Source organism: Dermacentor albipictus, chromosome 3, assembly GCF_038994185.2.
Source record: "Dermacentor albipictus isolate Rhodes 1998 colony chromosome 3, USDA_Dalb.pri_finalv2, whole genome shotgun sequence".
NCBI classification, from domain to species: domain Eukaryota; kingdom Metazoa; phylum Arthropoda; class Arachnida; order Ixodida; family Ixodidae; genus Dermacentor; species Dermacentor albipictus.
The window spans coordinates 2,158,544-2,182,441 of record NC_091823.1 but is presented as its reverse complement, the minus strand read 5'-3'; the positions used below and the strand labels follow the sequence as shown (position 1 = coordinate 2,182,441).

At 44.6% G+C, this 23,898-nt stretch overlaps 2 protein-coding genes across 4 annotated transcripts in view; both read right to left on the bottom strand.

Moving 5' to 3' along the window:
* Positions 1-2,552, bottom strand: LOC139057114 (uncharacterized). Its single transcript, XM_070534888.1, has 2 exons — positions 1,998-2,552; positions 1-93 (listed from the first exon to the last, which is right to left on the bottom strand). The coding sequence occupies exons 1-2, from the start codon at positions 2,550-2,552 to the stop codon at positions 1-3; spliced, it is 648 nt and encodes a 215-aa protein (XP_070390989.1).
* A 1,898-nt stretch (positions 2,553-4,450) lies between these two features.
* The window catches only part of rept (RuvB-like helicase 2 rept), a 206,377-nt gene continuing 186,929 nt past the window's right edge, over positions 4,451-23,898 (bottom strand). For all 3 annotated transcript variants that reach the window (XM_065453929.2, XM_065453927.2, XM_065453928.2), the window contains 2 exons: positions 17,221-17,335; positions 4,451-4,557 (listed from right to left, as the gene is read on the bottom strand). In XM_065453929.2, coding sequence (XP_065310001.2) covers positions 4,529-4,557; positions 17,221-17,335 — 144 coding nt within the window. In that variant the 3' untranslated portion in view covers positions 4,451-4,528. The remainder of the gene's footprint in view (positions 4,558-17,220; positions 17,336-23,898) is intronic.

Below are 23,898 nucleotides of genomic sequence, written 5' to 3'. Positions count from 1 at the left end.
TTACAAGGCTTGAGACCACTTGAACTGCGTGGATATCCACGTCTTCCGTTTCTTCAGCGCACCCAGGCAGCGTGGCAGCACGGGACAGCATATCTGCGAGCAGCAAGTCTTTCCCAGGGATGAATTGCAAGACATAGTCATATTTGAAGAGACGGATGAAAAATCGCTGCAGCCTTGGTGGCATGTCCACAACACTTTTTTGAGCGATAGCAATCAGTGGCCTGTGATCAGTTTCGACCAGGATCCTGCGACCATACACAAACTGATGAAACTTTTCGCACGCAAAAACTATAGCGAGCGCCTCCTTTTCGATTTGAGCATACCGCGTTTCACTCTCACTCAGAACCCGCGATGCGTACGTGACTGGACGCCAGTCGTTTCCGTGCTTTTGCAATAAGGCGGCACCAATGCCGGTTCCCGAGGCGTCTGCCGTTACCTTCGTTTCTTTCTTTGAATCGAAGAGTGCTAGAAGCGGTGGGTGTATCAGTGCTTCGCAGATCTGAGCCCATTCCTGCGCGTGCGCTGATGTCCATTCAAACACCACGCTTTCCTTCATAAGGCCACGAAGTAATGACGTCTTTTCACTGAGTGAGGGTACATATTTGCGAAAGTAATTCACGACGCCCAACATTCTTCGAACCGCCTGCTTATCCTTCGGAGGTGGTATGGCATGTATGCTCTCAATTAAGTCTGGGCTTGGACGGACACCATTTTTGCTGATCACGTCACCAAGAAATGTCACCTGTGTCACGCAAAATACACATTTTTTTTTCATTAAACGTCAGCCCAGCTTGCTCCGCTCGCTTTAGTACGGCTCGAAGCCTTTCATTATGCTGCTCTGTCGAGTCACCCCAGACCAGAATGTCGTCAATGTATACGCGTACTCCTGTCAGGCCTTCGAATATTTCTGTTAACGTCTTCTGGAAGACCTCGCTCGCGGAAGAGATTCCAAACGGCAGCCTTAAAAACCTGTAGCGCCCAAAGGGCGTTGCGAAAGTGCACACGCGTGACGTAGCATCGTCCAATGGTATCTGATGGAAGCCAGCGTTTGCGTCAAGCCGAGAAAAGTACTTTGCGCCCGATATTTCGCTTTCAATGTCTTCCCGGGATGGCATCGGGTAATGTTCCCGCATTATGCTTTTGTTTATGGCCCTTGGATCCAAACATATGCGAAGCCGGCCATCCTTCTTTCTTACTACAACTAAAGGGCTTACCCAGTCTGTAGGCTCGTCCACTTTCGCAATGATAGAGGCCCCTTCCATGCGGTTCAGTTCTTCGCGAAGCGGTTCCTTCATCGCTAACGGTACCCTTCGGGCAGGCTGCACCACTGGAACGGCATCCCGTCGCAGTACCATCTTGTACAGTCGCTTTACGCAGCCGGTTCCGCGAAATAGGTGGGGAAAAGCCAGCTGGGGAGCGCCTTCTTCGCTCGAGTCTACTGCATTCACTGTTTGAATCAGTCCGAATTCCCGACATGCTTTGAGACCAATGATGGCATGGCGACCTTTCTTCACAATAAAAAATGTAACGTCACGTTCTTGGCCGTTTATGCTCAGGACTTCTGTTGAGACTCCCACATGCTTGATAATGCTTCCGTTATATGCCGTTAAAACTGCTGTGCTTTTTCTTAGCTCCATTGCTCGATTGGCACGCCTGAACACAGACAGAGGTAGTAGGTTGGCTTGCGAGCCAGTGTCTACTTTAAATCGCAGTTCTTGGCCGGCTATCTTGCCGCGAACTGTCCAATCTGCTCCCGCGCCGTCAGTTATGCCGCACACGCCGATATTCAAGATATCGAAGTTATCATCGGCCTTTTGTGCTTCGTCGACTTGGTTTATCTGGCGTCTTCTGCAATATGCCGCGAAGTGGTTCTTTTTCTTGCATGCGTAGCAAAACTTTCCGCGAGCCGGACATTCTTCTCGCGCATGAGTTCTTCCGCATTGACGGCATCGATATTGTTTTTTGCTGTCTCGTTCAGTTTCCCTCGTGTACTCTACTTGCAGCCTTTCCTTCGACCAAGATGCATTTTGCTGCGCAGAAACTTCGGCTGCTTTGCACATTTGCTCAGCTTTCTGCAAGCTAAGGTCCTTCTCGCCAAGTAACCTCTGCCTGAGCTTTTTGTCGTTGATGCCAAAGACCACTTGGTCCCTTATCATGGATGGTTCAAGCTCTCCAAAGTTGCAGAGTTTCGCTTGCTTCTTGAGATCCCGCAAAAAGCTTTCAAATGGTTCTGCCTCGTCCTGCACTCGAAGGCGGAAAACGTGCCTTTCATAAACCTCATTTCCTTCGGGGAGACAGTACTCTTCAAACTTCCTGACCAAAGTTTGATAATCTTCTTTGTCCTCACCTTCTGCAAACACGAAGTTGTTGTACACGTCCAAGGCATCGTCACCTGCGGTGCTGAGAAGTATTGCCGCTTTTACAGCTTCCTTCCTCGGCTTGTCTGACGACGTCGCTGTGATGTAGAGTTCCAACTTCTGCTTAAACAGTAGCCAGTTTCTTCTCAAGTTTCCAGAAAGTTGCAACGGCTCCGGGGGCTTGACGGCATCCATTCTGCTGCCGCGACAAACGCTTCTGACACCATGTATCGTGTTTGAAGTAATAGACCGAGGCGACTTGTTGCTGAACAAAGAATGACCAACTGGTCGTTTATTCATACGCTTATGTACTTGCGTAGGCACCGAGGGAAAGGAGAGCCAGGGAAAGAAGTGGCAAACGATATCGGCGCACATGCGCGATAGCCCATTCTGATACACATGGTTTTCGCGTTCTTGCCCAAGCACCACGTAACAAATTAATCCTTGTATTCATGGTAGTGAATCATCCGACGGCAATGTTAAATTTCTAGAAATACGAAATGCCACTTCAGATGGGAACATGTTATCAAAGCTGAATTTTCCAGAGTGCATATAGTATGTCTACATCTGCCTTAGAGACTTCCTGTCAGCGCACTTCAAAACTTTAGACTTTAAACCAACCTCACATATGATGCAAGTGACTTTTCTGTACTTTAACAATACGAATCGCCTTTTCGTTTAACTCGGAGAATGCCAACAAACCTGAAAAAGGAAGTAGTTGAGAGGCAAAGAGAAAAAGTGACAGGACTAACAAGTGATCTTTATTCTTGAAAACAACTTTCCCCAAGTCTGCACTGAACATGCAGAAGGCACAACATATCACATTAACGGCAATCACCTTATCTATATACACGGCAAGACACAAGGTGATTACCGTTAACAGGATATGTTGTGCCTTGTGCATGTTCAATGTGGACTTGGGGGACATTGTTTTCAAGAATAAAGATCACCTGTTAGTCCAGCCACCTTCCTGTTGCTTTGTCTATGTTTGCCTCTGAATTGTTTCTTTTTCAAGTTTTCTGGCATTCTCCAAGTATAACCATGTACCAACAAGCCACTCTCATGGTTTTGTTTAACCTCACATCGTCACAGCACCCTCACCACGTGAGGGTGCCCATGTCTAGCGGCAAATGGAGGGCATGACAATCACTCTTCGCACGCTTGGCACACACTCACTGGGCCTCTTCGATTTGTCATCCCGGAATGTCCAGTGCTGCCGGAGATGCTCTATATGCAATGCCCATGGGCAGAAAACACCGCTTCAGGCAGTCCGGGACTGCCAGGGTTGGATAATCGAAGAGGCCCTCTGACGTTATTAGGGAGCGAAGACAACGTCATAACGCCAGGTAGCAAAAGAGCAGGTGCAGATCCGGCCTACACGACTGTGCTTCTACCACAAAAACTGTCCTTAGAGGATATTCATGCCGTACACGTGCACAATAGACACACGTGTAGACAAGTCAGGGCTAGCAGACGATGCAATGAGCAATCCATATATGTGCGTGTCAGCCAGTGTCTACCAGGCAGTGACTCCGTGCAATCTCGTGGCCAATAAATGTTGTTCCCAATGACAGCAACCATCATTTTGACATGGCTTGTACAGGGAAAAGAAGCGCAAGGCCACCGTTGAGCCGTCTGCTAGAACACTTTCCAAAACCATATATGCTCTGCGCCACTCTCTTCGGTCAGCACACTGTGGCAACTGATAAAGTAGCATGGTAGTCGCGGTCGCTGTTGCATTATGCCCAAAAGTATTTCACTCGGGAGATAAAAAACCACAGAACTCTGACAAAAACTGCCTCAAGAGGCTCGCCAAACCTGCATGCGAAACCGAAACTACTACTGGCATATTATGCGCACTGATTATGCAGACCACACTTTGTTTTGCCATCATCAGTGTCGCCACATGCTATACAATTGGAATGCGATATCAAAAAATACAATCAAATAGAAACTTTCTACCATAACGAATGTGCCAAAATATTGCCAGCTTGTTGTGGGTCGCTTACAGATTGACATGAGCTTTGGTGTTTTGGTCCCTTTAAGCAAGATGCACACTGCACCAATGACAAACACACCAGTGAAGAAAAATATCACAGAATATTCATTTTAATAAGAAAAAGAAAGAACTTGATGATGGCAGCAGGAATGATGTGGCTCTGGCTTGATTATTATGCAGCTTCCATTTCAATGTCAGCAACTGAAACATAAAATGTATCCATAAGAACATTGTTGTTGTTCTGCAAAATATGCTACGATATGAATTTCTGTTCTAAAACACATGCAACTCGCTCAGAGGATCAAAGAAGGTGCACCGCCTTCAAGACACATTCCTTTCATGGTGGAAAGTCATAAACAATTGCAATACTCCAATGTTGAAGCAGAAAGTAGGTGTGGCACACCAGGAACAAGTTTCACTGGCTTCAAATGCAAACATATCATCTATACACACAGCAAGCATATGCAAGAGGCAAGCTCACAATGTTTGGACTGCATCATCATAATGAAAAATCTGTTGATATGTAGGAATGCATTTTGAAAGAGTCTGTACTAAAGCTTCGGCCTGCTCCAAAGGCTGATCTGGAATGCTTCATAAAGGGATCCTAAAACGCTCTTGACTGTCTTGTACAAGCATACTGAGTCGGTAGAGCAGGTCATTCTGATCATTAAGAGACATATTTAAGGGCTCCGATTAAAGTGAGTAAATTATTATAAGGTTTTAAATATGTGCATTCCTACCAATCATAGTGGCACCACTTCCCTGCGCTTTGAAAACATTATAAATAGCCCATTTCACCACATTTACAAAATGGTGGCAGCAGTTCCTTTTTCCGCTCATGACTACAAGGAAATCTTAAGAGTGCAATGTAGAGACAATGGTAAACGTACATATTAGATAGTTTCATGTTATCGGGCAACAATCAAACAAAAAGAATACCAGGAACAGCTACTTTGCGTTTGTACATTGCATATACGTATGCAGCAATGCGGCAAACACCTGTGGCGGCAGCATCTATCTCCTTTAGCTTCACGTCGTGCTAAAAAACAAACCAAGAAAACGGTGGTCATTGTGCGTAGTGCCACCACATCTGCATACACCACGCGATACTCGTCTTCAAATTTTGGTGTAGCCCGTTAACAATAAAAACTGTGAAGGAAAGAGATGCGGGAACACACACTGTTCAGATCCACCACAAGTAGACAACACTTGCACCACCGCTTGAAGGAGGCATGACATAGTGATGGCCACACCATGTAAAAGGTAAGGGCGAATGCCGCAGCTTGAGGGGAGGGTAACGTTTGACCACTCATGTTACTATAGTGCACTGACTAAATTCTTGTGAGAAAGCATTCCTTGAGAGATGCGTCTAGGCATACGACAAATACTATTTGAAGAGGTGCCGTGCAATTGCTCATTTTCTCATACGCTATAATTTGTCAAGTACCATCAGACAGCAAGAATTTTTCAGATTGGTTCATAATCTGCGGATATATGAGAAATCAAAATGTTGCATTGCCACAATGCAAGGTGGCCAACTTCACTGCCAAGGTACACCGCTCTCCCTTTGCCTCGACTAGCATTTGCAAGTGACATTTATTTCTCCCATACCGCAGCTGAGGGAGCGTGTCACGTTTATGTCATGAGCCCTACCTTTTCTTAAATTTTTTCATGTCTTTCTTTTTGCTGCATGATGCACTTTCAGTGGAGCTATTGCACATTATGCATTGGATGATTTACTGAGGTCCCAGCCATAATCAGTGACGTCACAAGCAGTGTTTTACACAATAGGCATTTAGGCATGCGACCTTGACTCTGGCTGGATGTGGGCCTTTTTTGAGAAGGCGCGCAGGCTTCTGTTCGAAATTTTACCTGTTCTTGCACCATGCAGCCACTTGATTACTTTGCAGAAACAAATGCTACCACGTGATCTATACAATGTGCTTGCATGTTTCCAACGTCCAAATCTGGTGATATGCCCTATAAGTTAATATTACTGCATGGAGCAGCCACGACTGCTCCATCAAAATTGACAGAGTCGATTGCAGATGATGTATTTGCATGTCATGATGAAGCACTGACATTTTAAACACATCTTGGGGACGATGGTAATTTTCTCTGAACATATCAACATTCGTTTTCCTATCTGCTGGAATATCCAGATCGGATTATAACAGCATATAGCAACAAAACTATGATGGGATAAAATCTAACCTCTTTAAGCAAATGAATTCGCGTTGTAGCCTTTTTAAGTGCAACTACAGAGACGGGAGGTGTAAACCACGAAAGTAAAGCAGACAAGTGTTTCACCTCGTAACTTGCAATGAGTTGCTGCTGAATCCTCTGATTCAGTTGCTCAAATATCACTAGGAAACAAGGTACATTTCATTTGGAAATTCATGTTTAGAGCACTAGAGCTTGAATACAGTATGCTCCTCTCAATTTGTTCAAAACATCAAAATTATGATTTTCCACCAAACTAGAGCTTCCCCATAGTTTGTAGGAAACATTAGCAAGTCCGATTCCCCCAGACACTGAAGAATCTTAAAAGAATTTTCTTGCCACTGAAAAACATGGCACATACTTAGCGGCACCTAACCCAATGACCCAAGCTGGCTACAAAGAGGTTCAAAAGGGTGCGCAAGTGGGTATGTTTAAGGAACCTCTCCCGACACTAGTTTGGGTCACTCTGTATGTGTGGCTTTTTTAATTGCTTTGATGCTTCTTTGAACTTCTTGTGCACCCAACGCTGACATACTGTTTAGAGGTAGAAATAGACATGTTATTTTTCATAGTCCACTTTTTACAATATCTGTTTTTAGCGCAAGTGGCAAATTTGAGTTCAGAGCTACAAAGGTATGTTCAGCAGCTTTTTTTTTATGGTAGTGCAGATATAGTGATGATCGGTTATAACAATAGGATTTTTCTTTCTTTTTAATATCATTATAAGTGACTGCACTCTACATGTACTTTCATTTTGGCAATATTTTGCCTGACTAGCACTGGGCACGTCAACGGGCTGTAGCGTTTCCATACTGCGCTAAGATAAAAATTAAATTATTGGATTTTACATGTCAAAACCACGATTTGACTTAGGCATGCCGTAGTGGGGGACTCCGGAATAATTTTGACCACCAGGGGATCTTTAACATGCACCTAAATCTAAGTACACGGCTGTTTTTGCATTTTGACTGTGATCAGATGGCGTGCTTGGCACTGTGCCAAGAATGCCATTGGTCGTAGAACCCACAATCTTGCACTGGTCACGCGAAAGATAGTGTGTTCGGCACTGTGCCAAGAATGCCACTGGTCGTAGACGCCAATGCGTCTGGCACTGGTCACGCGAAAGATGGCGTGCTTGGTACTGTGCTAAGAATGCTGTTGGTCATAGACGCCAATGTGGCTTGCACTGGTCACGTGAAAAATTGCGCGCTTGGCACTGTGTCAAGACTGCTGTTGGTCATAGACGCCAATGTGGCTTGCACTGGTCACGTGAAAGATGATCGTGTTTGGCACTGTGCCAAGAACACTAGTGTGCTTGGCACTGCCGAAAATTCTGTTGCTCCTAAATGCCGAGGCGTCTTGCGCTGGTCATGTGAAAGATACTGTGCTTGGCAATGTGCTAAGAATTCCATCGCTCATACACAAATATGTGTCTTGCACTAGTCACAAGAAATTGAAGGTATCACTGAAAGTCGCAATTCGAGAATATGAAGAAATGGGGTCAATCGAGGGCCCGCTTTTTATCAATCATATTATGAGAAGCCAACAAACAAAATACACTAAGGACAACATAGGGGAAATTACTTGGACTTATTAATTGAATTAAAGATATGATAAATGAATGGCATTGAAAGTGGATGAAAAAGCCTGCCACAGATGGGGAACAATCCCACGTCTTTGTATTACGCATGCGATGCTTTAACCATTCTTTAGCAAACAGCGTGAATAACGGGACGCAGAAAAAAGGCACACAACACAGGTGCTGGCTTCCAACAAGTATGTTTATTGCGCGAGTGCACAATATATAGGTAGAGAAGTAATAGTAAAAACATAATTTGCATAAAAACACGAAAAGGATGACTTGAGATTGTATGCGGGCGGAGATGGGTTAAATTTGCAGATACACGATTTCCTTGTTTGATAACTGGATGGATGGATGGTGAACTGACTCGTGAAGGACCACGTTGGGTGATGGCAAATGTTTCAATAATTTGACACGTATGCTGGTCAATGTGCTTTTGGATGACAGTGACTTTTTTTAAAATAGGGGAAACATTTAATCAACCTGCAATGCAGAGCGAGATTGCTGCTGTAATTTTGTTTTACTGTATCTGCTCGCATAATGATTGCACATTTTCGTCAAAAAAAATTGACACAAATGCAGGGGTGCAATCATTACGCAGGTTAAATTTCCCACAAAAAGACATCCCGCATTTGCTGAGGGATGACAAGCAAGCGGCTGCCGCTGTCAGTGCGGGACACCAAAACAAAAATGGCAGCCGGCGGAGCAAGCCGAACGCGATTATTTTTCTTCTCGTGAGTACATTACACACACTGAAACAGTTTCTTCAATATCAGTCATGAATAATATTGTTAATATCGGCAAGTCTGTGACAATAACATAGCCATGTCCACTTTTAGGGGACAGAAATGGGTGTGCTTAGCTGCCAGTGACATAGAAACACATAGCGGGCATGCTGCGGAAACTGCGGCATTTGTCTTCACTGCTATCCTAATATGGCACGTTTCCGCTAAGGGTGGGCGAATATCTTAGCTGCGTTACAAGCGTCGGTGTATGAATAGGGTACACTTCTAACGTTTCAGTGTAAACGTGGCCACTATCATTGCCGCTCGCAATTTGTTGCGTGCCCATGAGTGCAGACAAGAAGAATCGAAAGGTGCCCTTTATGTTGTTGTTGTTGACGAAAACCGTTATGAAGTCCACAAATTTTAAAGCGGAGGCAAGTTTGGTAGTAGCTTTTTTTTTTCCATGGAAGGCGGAAAGTGATGAAAGGAATGAAATGGGGCATCTGCTTAAGAATGTTCGGTGCATGCAGACCGCTTGGTATGTCTTCAAGACTCGTTTGCATAGCATTCGACAGATGGTAGGCGCAATCATCATTAGCTAGACATGGCACACAACATAACGCTGCGACAAGTTCAGGGTGCAACCATTACGCGAGTGCGATCACTGTATGAGTAAATACGGTATGTTATTCGCGATCTGCCGGAGGCGATCATTGAGGCAGTGTCCCCATTTGTCCTATGTAGGAGTGCCCGCCCTTCAAGGGTATTTCATAAACGGCTCCTGTGATGCAGCTGTTGAGGGGCTCCTGATGCTTCTTGCCGCAACCTTTTTTGTGGGGCTTGTTTTGGTTTAACCCTCCTGCATAAGGCATTCAGCTTTCCTAGGGCTGAAAAAACTACCGAAACACCCGCCCTTCCCACGGTCTTTCTCGATCTGTGGGACACTCCGTGCACATAGGGAATGACAGCCACCTTCGAAGTATTGATCTCGGTTTTGCATGTCTTCTTTCTTTAATGCGTTTCCGCTAACATGTCTTCCGCTAGCTGTACCAGGAGGACGCTTGGAAAACCAGCCCGAAAAAGCCGCTATACCTGTACCTGTACCTGTACCTAACCTTGAGTGAGCCGACGAAAAAGGCAAAGGATTTTTACTGAGCGGGGTGCATACCTCTGGCATACGTGTTCTATCTTGAACAATAGTTGCACCTCATCGGAGAGCTCACCGTGTCGCAAGAAACACAGACGGCCCTAAAACTAGGTCCTAAGTTCTGCGCAACATTCAAGGCTCGAGAAACCTGAGCAGCTCGCCCTGGTCCAGAGAACCGCATCAAAAGCAGAACCACACGAGGCGACAAGGTGCATTCTGGAAGGGCTCGAAGCATTGCCAGCTCGATACAAAGTAGATCGACGTGTACAACCCATGCAACTGGCCACTACCTTCAGGAAGGCACACCTGAAGCTCCTTGTATCCGACAAGGAAGGTGGCTTTGCTGTCATGCCTTCAGGCGTTTGCAAAGCAAAATTTGAGGCTGCCATTAGAGCCCATTTCCATGAAGTTGACGGGAAGCTTCCAAGTAGGGCGAAGAAAGAAGCAAGTAAGATGTGTGGAAAAGCTGGACTGGAAAAGCTTGTTGCAGCAATCAAAAAGAAAGGTGGACGAAATCTCGAAGACTTTTTCTCTGCAAAAATGCACAAGCCCAACTGCCCATTGAGAGTAATTGTGTCAGAACGAGGAGCTTGGCAGAAGCTGCTTGCTAGCTTCCTGCCTAAATGCATTGGCCTACTTGAGGAGAACGACCCTTTTTAATTCGCAGCTCAGCAGCTGTACCCAAGTACTTCAATTCCCCCAGCACAGCTGGGATGTTGGCCCTCTCCATTGATGTTGGCTTTCTCCATTGATGTACTCACTCCTTGAAGTCGTAAACGAAGGCACTGAGGCATACGGAGATGTGCGCTTCGAAAATGAATGCGGAACAAGTGTAGACAGGTTTCTCGACTTGCTTGTGCTGTACCTGCGCTCTACCATGGTCCAGTTCACAGCGAAGATGTTCCTCCAGAATGAAGGAGTGTGCATTGGTTCATGCTCTGCACCTGTACTGAGTGACCTGTTGCTAGCCCGCTCAACCGTGACATCGAAAGGAACCTCCCAACGGTGCACACTAAGAAGGTTTACAGGTACATCAACGACTGCCTCAACTTCATTGAGGCGACTGAAGATGATCTTGCTGCAGTGGTACAAGTTGTCTACAAAAGCTTTGTAGATAATATGAATGGTCTCATGCTCACAAAGGAGCTACCGGAGGACAACACTTTGCACTTTCTGCGCAAAACAAACAGGGACAAAGAAAAGGAGCAACACAAGGACTAGCGCTTTCTAACAACTGGTTTTATTTTTGAAGAACCGCCTGCTTAAATACCCACAGATCTGCGCGATCCAGTCAACAGAACATGCCAATAGCACATATAACAACACTTGTGATAAAATGCCTCAGATCAGCGCTACCCGGTGAACATAAAAACAGCACGGCGCATAAAGCAAGCACATAATATGAAAATGCGTTAAAGATATGATGATAGGAGCGAATTCTCTTTATCTAATAATGAAACAGAAGGATGACTGATGCATTTTTCTTTACTTTTGCAATCCAGTGAGCTTCCACAATTTCTCTCGCGGTTTTATTTCTATGTCTAAACAATATGTCGGAGCTTCTAAGACAGGGTGAGCAAGCATGTACTTGACAATGCATTGCCAAATGCGTGCTAGTGCGACCTTTCAGACTAGACAAGTGTTCCCTTAGTCTCGTGTTCATGCATCTTGCAGTCTGCCCTACGTACATATAACCACACGTCATAGGAATCTGATGCACAACATTCATCGCGCAATCAACAAATTCGTTCTTACGTGGATGTTTAATACTAAATTCTTTCTTTGCATCATCCTTACTTTCGAACTTACTTTTTACCCTAGAACACACACTACCTATTTTGTTTCTAGCCAAAAACATCACTTTTACTTTGTAACCCCCAGCCACCTTTTTAGGTCTGTGTGAAAGGCCGTGCATATACGGAATCGCTGAAACCTTGGAAGCTAAATCTTTCTGCCTTTGACTTTTTGTGCATAGTTCTTTACCCTGTTTTTTTTTTTTTTCATTAGTCTAGCGCATGACGCCAGCATCACAGCGAGCGGGTACCCAGCCTTTCTCAACCAATTAACTTGCTCAAGAAATGCAATGTTTACAGTGTGGTAACATGACTTCAACAATGCTGACCGGAAACATTAAATGACTATACCATTCTTCAAAGCCTGCAATGGTTTGAGGCACAGTTCATTAGCAGTTTTACAGCTTGGGGTGAGAATGACTAACATACATGTTCCGGTAGAAATTCTAACTTTACATCAAGAAACTGTAGCTTATTATCTACCAGCACTTCGGAAGTGAATGTCAAGCCCTTGCCCAGAAAATTAAAGGCTTCTACTACCCTATTCCTGAAGGCATCCTTCTCGACATGACTGTCCAAAATCAAGTAGTCATGTGTGTACACCGTATATACTACACCTTCTAAATCTTTTTCCAGCTCTCTGTCTATGTTTCCCTGGAAAATGCTACTAAGGATGGGAGCTACCTTTGACCTGATGCACACACTCCTCGCCTGTATATATGTTTCATCACAGAATCCTACGTGTGTATTCACTAAATAAAAATCACGTTTTGTGGAATGACACCTCGTCATTTTCATTTGTTATGCAATCACTAACGCTGCACATTAGGAGCCCGTGTGGCAAGGAATAGTAGAGATCTTGAACGTCTATGCTGAATACCCAACTTGTACTATCTTATGCCAGAAAATTCACAAGGCCTTTAGAGTTTTCAATAAGTACGGATGCTGTACTTCTAAAGAATTCACAATTTTCTGCAGGAACCTCGCGACCAGACCCTGCCAACACCCTTGCTCGGATACACTTGGCCTAAACAGAATTCCTTGCTTGTGTGTTTTTGCAGTAAAATATATATCCAGTATCATTACTTTTGAGTTCTTTACATGTGACGCGAGCTTTTCTTGGTTACATTTTTTCAATAGGCTCACCGCCTTCCTTTTTACGCTTTCTACATTCACATCACTTTTCCTAAAGTACTTGTTCACCGCTAGGAAAGCCTTTTCTAAATAACAATCATTTGGTACAACAACCACAAAGCCTTCCTTGTCTACATGAACCACACGCAGATTGTTCTCTACCAAATACTTAGCAGACTATCAACATTAGGTCTGGATCTACCGTTTACCAAAGCCTTGGCCACCTTGTCCACACATTCCACCACACATCACTCTTTTTCTTTCTCTGGTACACTCCTGGCAATGTCCCTTGTAAGTGCTAACCTGTCGACGATGCCGATCCTTGGCTCCACGCAGAACTTTGGCCCCAACTTGAGTACCACATGATGCCATTCTTCCACCGTTGCGCCCCCTAGTATTAGAACGTGTCCCTCTGGCACTGTCCTTTTCTTCTTCTCCGACGCCCGTCATTCCACATAGCCTCAGCCAGCCTCTCTGCACCAGTCACCAAAAGCCTTCACATCGAAAGGACCATCGGAAGCAGACGAACAGGCCACCTTTAGACATTCTTCGAAATGACTAACCTGTCTCCGACTCTCTGATCTCAAAATCTTAATTATTCTTCTCCCGTGTCCTGCAGGCAGGGGCAACCATGTAGTATTAAAAATCTGCGTAAGAACCAATTTGTCGAATGTGGGAAGAACGTTGTGTATCAGATTCCTATGACGTGGTCACGTGTGCATAGGACAGACTGCGAGATGCATTAACACGAGACTAAGGAAACACTTGTCTAGTCTGAAAGGTCGCCTTAGCAAGCATTTGGCAATGCATTATCAAGAACATGCTTGCTCATCCTGTCTTAGAAGTACCGACATATTGTTTAGGCATAGAAATCAAACCACGAGAGAAATTGTGGAAGCTCACTGGATTGCAAAACTAAAGAAAAAATGCATCAGTCATCCATCTGTTTCATTGTTAAAGAGAATGTGCTCCTATCATCATATCTTCAATGCATTTTCATCTTAAGTGCTTGTTTTATGAGCCTTGTTGTTTTTATGTTGCCCGGGTAGCGCTGATCCAAGGCATTTTATCACAAGTGTTATATGCGCTATTGGCATGTTCTGTTGACTGCATCGCCCAGATCTACGGGTATTTAAGCAGGTAGTTCTTCGAAAATAAGACCAGTTGTTAGAAAACACTCATCCTTGTTTTCCTCCCTTTCTTTGTCCCCGTTTGTTTTGCACACAAATAGTTCTTCTAAAAATGAATCTGTTCCAACTGTAGGCCGACTCGCAGTTATGTTTCTCCTATTGTTCAAGAAAGAACATGTACGCTGGAGGTGTGCACCCCACTCAACAAAATGCCTCTCGCCTTTTTTGTTGACTCATTCAAGGTTAGTGAAGAGGGTAATCACAAAAGCCAGCTTCCGTAATGCACTGCAAAGATTGTGCATACATGAGACTGACATAGCCTTTGAAGGCCAGGTACAGCGGCTTTTGCGGGCTGGTTTTCCAAAGAAGACACACAAAACTGAGAACAATACTTTGAAGATGGCTGTCATTCCCTATGTTCACTGGGTATCACCCAGGCTGAAAAAAGCCATGGGAAGGGCGGCTGTTTTTTCAGCCCCAGGAAAGCTGAACGCCTTATGCAGAAGGGTTAAAGCAAAGAAAGGTTGCGACAAGAAGCATCAGGAGCCCCTCACAAGCTGCATCACAGGAGCCGTTTATGAAATAGCCTTGAAGTGCGGGTGCTCCTACTTAGGACAAACAGGACGCTGCCTGAATGACCGCTTCCGGGAGCACACCAACAACATAAAACAAAATTACGGCAGCAATCTTGCTCTGCGTTGGAAGTCGTGTAAATGCATCCCCTATTTTTTAAAAAGTCACTGTCATCCAAAAGCACGCAGGCCAACGCACGCATGAAATTATCGAAGCATGTGCCATCACCCAACATGAACCTTCATGCATCAGTTCACCATCCATCCAGTTATTAGACAAAGAAATCATGTATCTGAAAATTTAACCGATCTCCGCACACATGCAATCTCAAGTCATTCTTTTCGTGTTCTCAGGCCACTTATGTTTTTATTATTACTTCTCTGCCTATATATTCTACGCTCACACAATAAACATACTTGTTGGAAGTGAGCGCCCGTGTCGTGTGCCTCTTTTCCGTGTCCCCTTATCCGCGCTGTTTGCAAAAGAATGTGTTCATACCAACATGCCCGGCTAGCCACTATTCTGAAGCTCTAACCAATTGAACCACCATGGTGCCGTTTCCCCATCCACTTTCTTGGGTATTTATGTTTTACTACTAGAACTAACCTTGGCAGTGCTAGCCAACGACACCACTCACAAACATTGGCAGCAGATGTGGAACATACTTTCTGCGGCAGGCATCATGAGTACGTGATCTTTTTGGGTTTTGCGTGATCTTTTTGGGTCAATAAACCTACACATGCTACCCGAAGGCATCAATGTCGCTGAATTCGAGACCCTCGTTATGTAATGAACAAGAAGAAAAGAGGTCAACCGAGGGGCCCGATTTTTATTAATCATATCATGAGAAGCCAACAAAGACACCAAGGACAATGTAGGGGAAATTGCTTGTACTCACTAATTGAATTTAAGAAATGATAAATTAATGACAATGAAAGCGGATGAAAAGACAGCTTGCCGCAGGTGGGGAACGATCCCACGTCTCTATATTACGTGTGCGATGCGCTAACCAATTGAGCTAACCAATCGGGCCACTCAGTTAACCCCCTTTCTTCTAATTCATTACATAACGAGGTCCTCGAATCAGGCAACATTGATGCCTTAGGTAGCACGTGTGGGTTTACTGACCAGTTGCGTTCACCCAAAAAGATCACATACTCGTGACGCCTGTGGCAGAAAGGAGGTTCCACATCCGTCGCCAATGTTTGTGAGTGGTGGCGCTTGTTAACACTCCCAAGTTTAGTTCTAATAGTAAAACATAAATACCCAAGAAAGTGGATGGGAAAAAGGTGCCGCAGTTGCTCAATTGGTTAGAGAATCGCACATGTAATGCAAAGATGTGGGATTGTTTCCCACAAGCGGCAAGTTGTTTTTTTCATCTCTTTCACTGCCATTAATATATCATTCCTTTAATTCAATTAGTAAGTACAAGTAATTTTTCTTATGTTGTCCTTGGTGTCTTTGTTTGTTGACTTCCCATGATATGAATGGAGAATATGGCGCACCTTTTACACCACTTGTGGAATAAAATCACTTATTACCAAGGAATCCAGTGTTGCAGACTTTGATTATTCAGACTTTTTAGCGGTCCCCATTGAGTATGGATAATCGGTTGGTGATTGTACTCACAGCATTTTGTCATTTTCTGCAAAAGGTGGTTTTTCGTCATTTCTTAAATTTCTGGAAATTTTATATGCCTATGGACTCTTTGTATATGTATATCTATCTGTGTGATCTGTGTGCATATGTATGCCTATCATACTTGTTATATGATGTATAAGAAGTATTAGTTTTTTCCTTCTTCGGTTGTACATTAAGTGCAACTGCAATTTTCATATAATGTGCACCTTATTGTATATGTTATTGTACGCGTAAATGCTGTATGGACTGAACGGGAGCAGGGGCCCAGTCAGGCTGTCTCAGCCTTTAGTCTCTCTCTCCGCAGGAAATGCCCTCAAATAAAGTAATTTTGATTTTATTTGACATCCACAGCCAAGCTATGGACAAGATGTCTTGGACAGGCAGCCTGACACAGCTTATGTTCACGCTAGAAGTTTCACAGTTGTTGTCACAAAACATACAATTTAGACGTCACTTTATTTTTGCTACCATTATTTTGTGTTGTAGCCATTGTCTGCAACCTAAATGTGCACCCAGTACATGAGCGTTTTTCCATTTTGCTGGCAATCAAGCCTGTTGCTTCTTGCATTCAGTAGCACAATGCCACAGCTACTGACTGATCGCGGTGGGCAGAGCATACTTTTGCAAACATTGTGTATGGGATACATAGAATTACAATAAATATAATGAGCCTTTAAAATGTTGCTTGGGGTAACTTATGATAGGCTTCGTTTCCAGGAGGCGTGGCCTCAAGATAAGCGTATTAAGGAGCCAGTCAAATGCAACTGCCATTCACGATCTTTTGCTGAGGCCACAAAATAAGATTCATTCATAGCTTGTCTCCCCATCTGGGTGTCCATGTCAGAAGATGCATAAGTAATCTGCTGACCTTACCAATGCCAGAGACTGCATGCCTGCATTATGGCTTGTGACTTACCCATTTCGTTGAACATGAACTCCTGTTGATATTCCTTGAGGAATTGGGATGATCGTGCTTCGTCCCAGAAAAGTGAGTAGACACGCTTGACATCTTGTATTGAGACCTCGGTGCCCTGTAAGTTAAGCACTCATCACTTCTCATGCGGGCCCTGCCAAAGGTGTCTTGAAAATATGAACTAGGTCAGCAACATACATTGTTAAAGGTATTGTTGCACAACAAAGAAAGCAAGAACAAGAAGTGTACAGCATGACTCGGGTGCTACGAGAAACTTGGTACAAATAGCTGCTTTTTTTTGCAGAAAGGGCCAAAAGTTGCTTAGGAAGGGAATGCAATGCACTGAAAACACGATACTGAAGCAATTTGTCACCGCAATAGTTGGAAACACAGTGTAGTACCATTTTCTCTATTTTTTTGTATATCATCATCATAATCATCATCATCAGCCTGGTTACACCCACTGCATGGCAAAGGTTTCTCCCATACTTCTTTAACTACCCCGGTTATGTACTAATTGTGGACATGTTGTCCCTGCAAACTTCTTAATCTCATCCGCCCACCTAACTTTCTGCCGCCCCCTGCTACGCTTCCCTTTTCTTGGAATCCAGTCCATAAACCTTAATGACCATCGGTTATCTTCCCTCTTCATTACATGTCCTGCCCACATCCATTTATTTTTCTTCATTTCAACTAAGATGTCATTAACTCGTGTTTGTTCCCTCACCCAATCTGCTCTTTTCTTATCCCTTAACGTTACACCTATCATTCTTTTTTCCATAGCTTTCCAGAGAATCAGGCCACCGCTATATCTGGCCAGAGGCTCGCCAGCCACTCGTGGAACATCTTGGTTCCCAGCACTGAGCAGTGCACCAGGCCACCATGTACAGCAGGCCATTAGGGCACATGAGAGCACAGCCCCAAGCGAGATCTCCGCTCAGGTCCGCAAGGTAGCAGGACACCCAGTAGCCAGTACCCGAGCCTTGACCGCCGGTCAGCGAGCTGCCATTCGAGCTTCCTGCTTGCTCTCACGCACTCACGCTCTCTGCACACTGCTTCCTTGCTCGTGGTACTTGGTCTTCTCCTTCCATTATCACCATCGTTAATTCTCCTCTTGTTGCCACAATCACCATCACTCCAAGCTGGCTGGTCAAACACTTTGTCTTGTCACAGCCAGAGGCCACAAATCCACATTATCAGAGTTACCTAGCAACGGAGGCGTGTCTCTTCCTTCTGTGCACCGTCTGTTTCTTTTGCGCTTCTTTCTACAGCCATAGTAGCCATGCGCATGGAGAAGTGTAACCTCCGTACTCGCAGGGATGCCACACGGTCGCACTTTGCACTTTGCGTTTAGGCAAGCTAGCGCTTTGGAATAGTTAGCTGTCCACTTCGACTGATACAGTTGCGGTATCCATGGCAAGGAATGTGAAAAACAAACAAACAACCAGAAACATTGCACTTTGGAGGTGACGTGGAGCTTCCTTTTAGTCAGTAGTTTTCTCAGCATCAGCATCTGCTTTGCATGCGTCACTCTTATTACACAGCGGAATCTTTGGAACGTAGCAACAGTGCGAGCCAAGAGCCAGCAGCAACATTTTCGTGGACAGATCAAATGGTGACAACTTGTGAACTGTTGCGTTGATCAGAGAATGGTTAATTTTTGGTCTTTCACTATAATGAACTTTCAGAACAACGAACAAAAAATTTGGAGGTCCTGCATGATTTATTATATCGAGATTTGACTGTTCTCTGCTGGCAAGCGCCGACAGATGGTCGTTCTACAACTAAGGGAGATGTTGCATCGCATGAACTTTTAGACCCAGCCCTGACTTGCTTTAAGCGTTGACCGACCGATCACATTTCGTTGTGCCAACTGCTGGGCTTTTCGTGTGAATGTCCTCGCAGTACACCGGAAGACCCTTTGCATGCTCCTCTTCCACATGAAGCCTCAGTTCTTTCTTGAGAGCATCATGCCTCCGGGTTGCAAAAAGCATGCCGTCACTGCTTTCTCCAACCCCTAATCAGCTTTTCATTCACATCGAACTTGTGCTGAGAAGCACAGTTGTTGGGAGTCCTTGGCAAAAAATACCACTTGACGCTTGAAATCAGCAGTGTAGCTCTGCCGACGTGACATCGTCGCACAGCCACGCAACAGCAAATGTGAACGATCATGTAGATTGCAAAATGATGACGCAAAGGAAAACAACCAAACAACCAATAAACATTGTTACCCTACTGTCAATGGTCTCAAACACCACTTTCGAGACCTTCCGCATCACTCCTGCATACACTGCGCCGTCGTACGTGAAGGAGAAGAACTATATTTTTGTTTCCTAAGCAGTTCACTTTTTTTCTGCTTGGCAGTGATATTTTAATGCATTCCAAAGTTTCGTGATCATCAAAGTAGAAAGCAAAAATGGCCGCCTCCAGAAGCGGCACGCATGCTTCAAAACGTCGCAGACCTCATGAAACCCACTGCATCTGCGACTGATTTTATCGATGGATCCAGCAGCAGGGAGTCTGAAGATGCTGCCTTTTCATCCAACTTTGTGGGGTTCTCCACCGTACTCTTGGGACAAAGGAACGACAACACAGTAGTGCAAACAATCACAAGGGCATTTATTGCACCTTTCATAGATCAATGCCTGATAGCCGAGTTGCTATCCACAAAACATGCCGATGGGCGCGTGACGAATCTAGAAGTCCGACTCACCGCGACCGAAAAACGAGCGAATATGTTCGCCCCATGCTGGATCCCAACGCCTGGTCGTTCGTGCGTACTGTCACGCCAACGGTGGCGTGTTCGAAGGCAGCCACGCGAGGCGGTCTCGCAGAAGCATGGGTCGCCGCGCGTGCGCGGGGCGTCCACGCGGTTCGCCGACCCGCCGAAAAAGAGCCCGCGCCTTGTCTCCCGGCGCCCAAGTAACCCCGCCTGTCGGCGGCGTTAGCAGCGCAACACACGCGCCATCTCTCACCCGTGCTTGTACCACTCCAACCGCCGCGGGTGCCAGGCAACGCGAGCCATGCGGGAAAACAACATATCAGGGGATGGGGGAAAACAAGATATCAGGAGACGCGCTAGAGTCACGCATCCCCACAACTTTTAACTCTGACAGCGACGACAACGCAAACTAGCCCGGAACATCAGTTCACTCACCCCTACCATCTCAAGCTATTCAGCATCAGCCTGGTAAGATGTAGACTCATAGAAACTGCAAGAAATGCTACAATGACAGGAAAATTGAGCAGAAAATAATAATTTACCACCAGACATGCTACTTTCCACTATGTTCCACCATGCAGCATTTTGGTTTGCGGCCTTGGCTTTCGCAACTCTTGCAGCAGCCCTGTTCCACAGTGGAACTCTATTAGCTCGGTACTTTTGCTTGCTTTTGAACATGAATATATGTCGACAGTCTTTGATCATGAATATAGGTCGATAGCTAATTATGGGCAATATTTCCAGAAGAAAAAAAGGCCAACCTATACTGTAATAAATATGGTAGTCTCAAAATTAAGTACGGAAGCTGCACCATTGTGGGGTGGATTTCGGGAACGACTGATAGGCTCTTTGAAACAAGCACTGCGAGTTGCCAGGGAACCTCGGCTATAGACTAGCTATTATCCACTGTGCTCTATGAAACAGAAGTTAATTCTCGCCTGCTCAGTTATGACAACACTCCTATCAATGATACAGATGTTTTAACATCAGCTCATTTCCTCATCGGAAAGCAATTCACATCTTTACTGACATTTTCTTCTGAAGTACCAAAGTCTTCAGATACAGCCCTAACGCAACAGTGGTACTAGTGCCGACAGACCCTCATCAATTAATTTTGGACAAGGCGAAAGAAAGAATACATGCTACAATTATTATTGTGAAGCCGAAACAGAGTCAAGCCTTTGAAGTTGGAGACGACGTTAATTTTAAAGGAACAGCTTCAAAAAGACCTTAAAAATGGCAGTCATCAACTTTGTTTATTCGAGACATGACAATATGGTGTGCTGCTGCAGATTTAGTACTGGAAAAAAAGCTTGTAACCCATCCAGTACACAAATATTGCCTCTGGAGGTTCTCAAGAGCATCAGGGGAGGATGTTGTGGAAGAAGAAAAGAAAGACAGCATGAGCTAAGGAGAATAAAAAAAATAGAAGTTACGAGTTCTGCTTGCTATGGCACATACTCGCTAGTGTCTTTCCTAATACAGCCGAACCACCCATTTATAAAAAACTTGATAGTTCTGCAAGAAGTGGTCATTATATCAATAATTCATTATGTATGTACTCGCTCTTAAAGATATTAAAAAATTATCCGTGCTTAAGTTAATGTCAGCAGCTACAATTCGATTGCACTGTCGCCCAGAAACCAGATTTTCAGTGTCACCTTTGCTCCCAGTGTGTTCTTGTACCTAGCTGCAAACTTCCATTTCTCTAAAGAGTGAAATGCAGCATTGTGTAACTCTTCTAAAACGGCACCCAGTTCCAATCACCTGTCATTTCAAAACTGCAAGAGCAGCCACCATTCTCTATTCTAGTGCTTGTGATATATTTAACTACCAGTGGCACACGACTGTATTCTGCACAAGTGACTGAAGCGTTCTTGTTGGCCGAAAGCGTAAACTTCAGAAACTGCATCGGTGTGCTGCAAAGGTTTCAGACACCACAGTCGCAGCATTACGATTGCACGTCAGCCACACAAGTGCCATAAGATTAAGGGGGGACACGAGTCTTGAGGCAAAAAAAATTTCAAAAAAAAATTCGATTTTCTGAAAATAACATTTTCAATACTTACAGTCACTATTCCTTTAATTCACCAAGTTTCACATATCGCGGAAGAGTATTTTACCCGCAATATAAATTTATAACATCACTGTGAGCTGAATTCTGTGCAAAAACAACCCTTTTTATCGTGGCGTGCAGCTCTTTTCCCCATCGCGCGCGATCGCAACCATCTTGGTCTCGTTCGAAAGAGGAGCCTTTCTTCATCAATTTCCTGCTAAAGGTGACTCCGGCGGCTTGCCGACGGTGACGTTAGAATCCGGGAAGAAAAAAAAAAGTCAGAACACGCGATCCAATTTGTCGACTAGCGCGCGTGACCAGAAACGCATGCTGTGGTTGGCTGTGCGAGGTTCCTGTCGTCTGCTCCATTCTGCCAGTGACGTGACCACGCGTCTTGTAGGTTTGTGACAAATGCACAACGATGACCGATCCACCGGGGAAGTTCACCACGAGGCACAACTTCGACAAAAAGAACCGATCAGCTTATAACATTTAAAACGTTCCATTCCTTCGGAGAACATCGATAATCGTCTGCATTGTCCGCCGCCAACCACAGGCGATGCGGAAGCCGCGGAGACAATGCCGAAGTAGGCCTAGCCAGCTCAACAAGCAGCCGCATTCGGCGTGACACTGTAATGTTGCAACGTACGAATTTGCTGCAGAGAAAGATGAATAGTAAAAAAAACTTCAAGTTCTTGCGTCAACGCCAGCAACAAAGCGGAAGTTGGATTTGCTGACAGCTTTGCAGCCACACCAGTTAACGCTGAGGCAGGCTTCATTATCGTCAGTAGGACTCCGTGAACACACTGATGTCGTTTGACAAGTGCAAGGTGTGCGGCGATAGCGTCGCAGTAGGCAAAAGTAAATGGGAATATGGCATTGCCATAAAAAATCGTTATTACATGTGCGTGCTGCAGCAATATTGTGTCGGCGTGGAACTCGACTTGCGTGAATGGCAACCTTGCCGCGCGTGCGATGCAAGCCACTAGGAATCGGCAAACGGCGCTAAGCATTTTTGCTACATTTGAGTGGCCATGGTCAGAGCGACTACATTCCTGGTGGCTGTTGGACACTTTGACTGCAAAATATTGCAAAATTATTTCTGCACTTTTGATTGAAAGTGAATGTATTTCTTTTTTTCTCATTTTCTCAAAACACCGATTTTTGACTGCTTGTTTGCGGCAGCGATATCTCTGCCTTCAAGGCCGGTAGAACCATAATGTTTGTTGTGGCTTGTAGCTGAGTGAGCAAAGTAGACAGTGGTAGGAACAGATTTTGGAATTTATGCTTTAAAACTTTTCAATTCTGCTTTAGATCAGACAGTAGGGAACTCACATTTGGAACAGTAAATATTGAATTGCTATAGAGTTACTAATATTAGTTCTATCAAAAAGGTATTCCTACCATTGCGTTACGTTTTCTAGTACTAGGCATGTGACAATATGAATTTCTGTAGTGCAGGTATTTTTCTCTTGTTTCTGCAAATGATGAAAAATGAATATCAATTATCTTCAAAAGTAAATGGCCTATTGGAAAAAGAATTACATAATTGAAATCAGCACAGAAATATTAATAAGGCTGGAGAGTTTCATGAATATTGATAAAAAATTAATATTATATCAATAGTAGTGTCCCCCCTGAAAAGGACTGTCGTCACGTTGTGTGGAGAAAGCAAATGTCCTCGGCAGCTTTTCAAGCAGCTGCAAAGCGATGGCAGCGAGGAAAACCCCATCCAGATTATTCCCCTAGAGCCTTCCGAGCCATTGGCGGTGACAATTTGATGCATCCAGGAGAATAAAATGCTTTTTTCACATGGTGGCTAGTTTTTTCCACTTTTCTCCACATGCTTTTTTTGGTAATCAGCAATTTTCCAGGAGGCATAGTTACTTGCCTAAGCGTACAA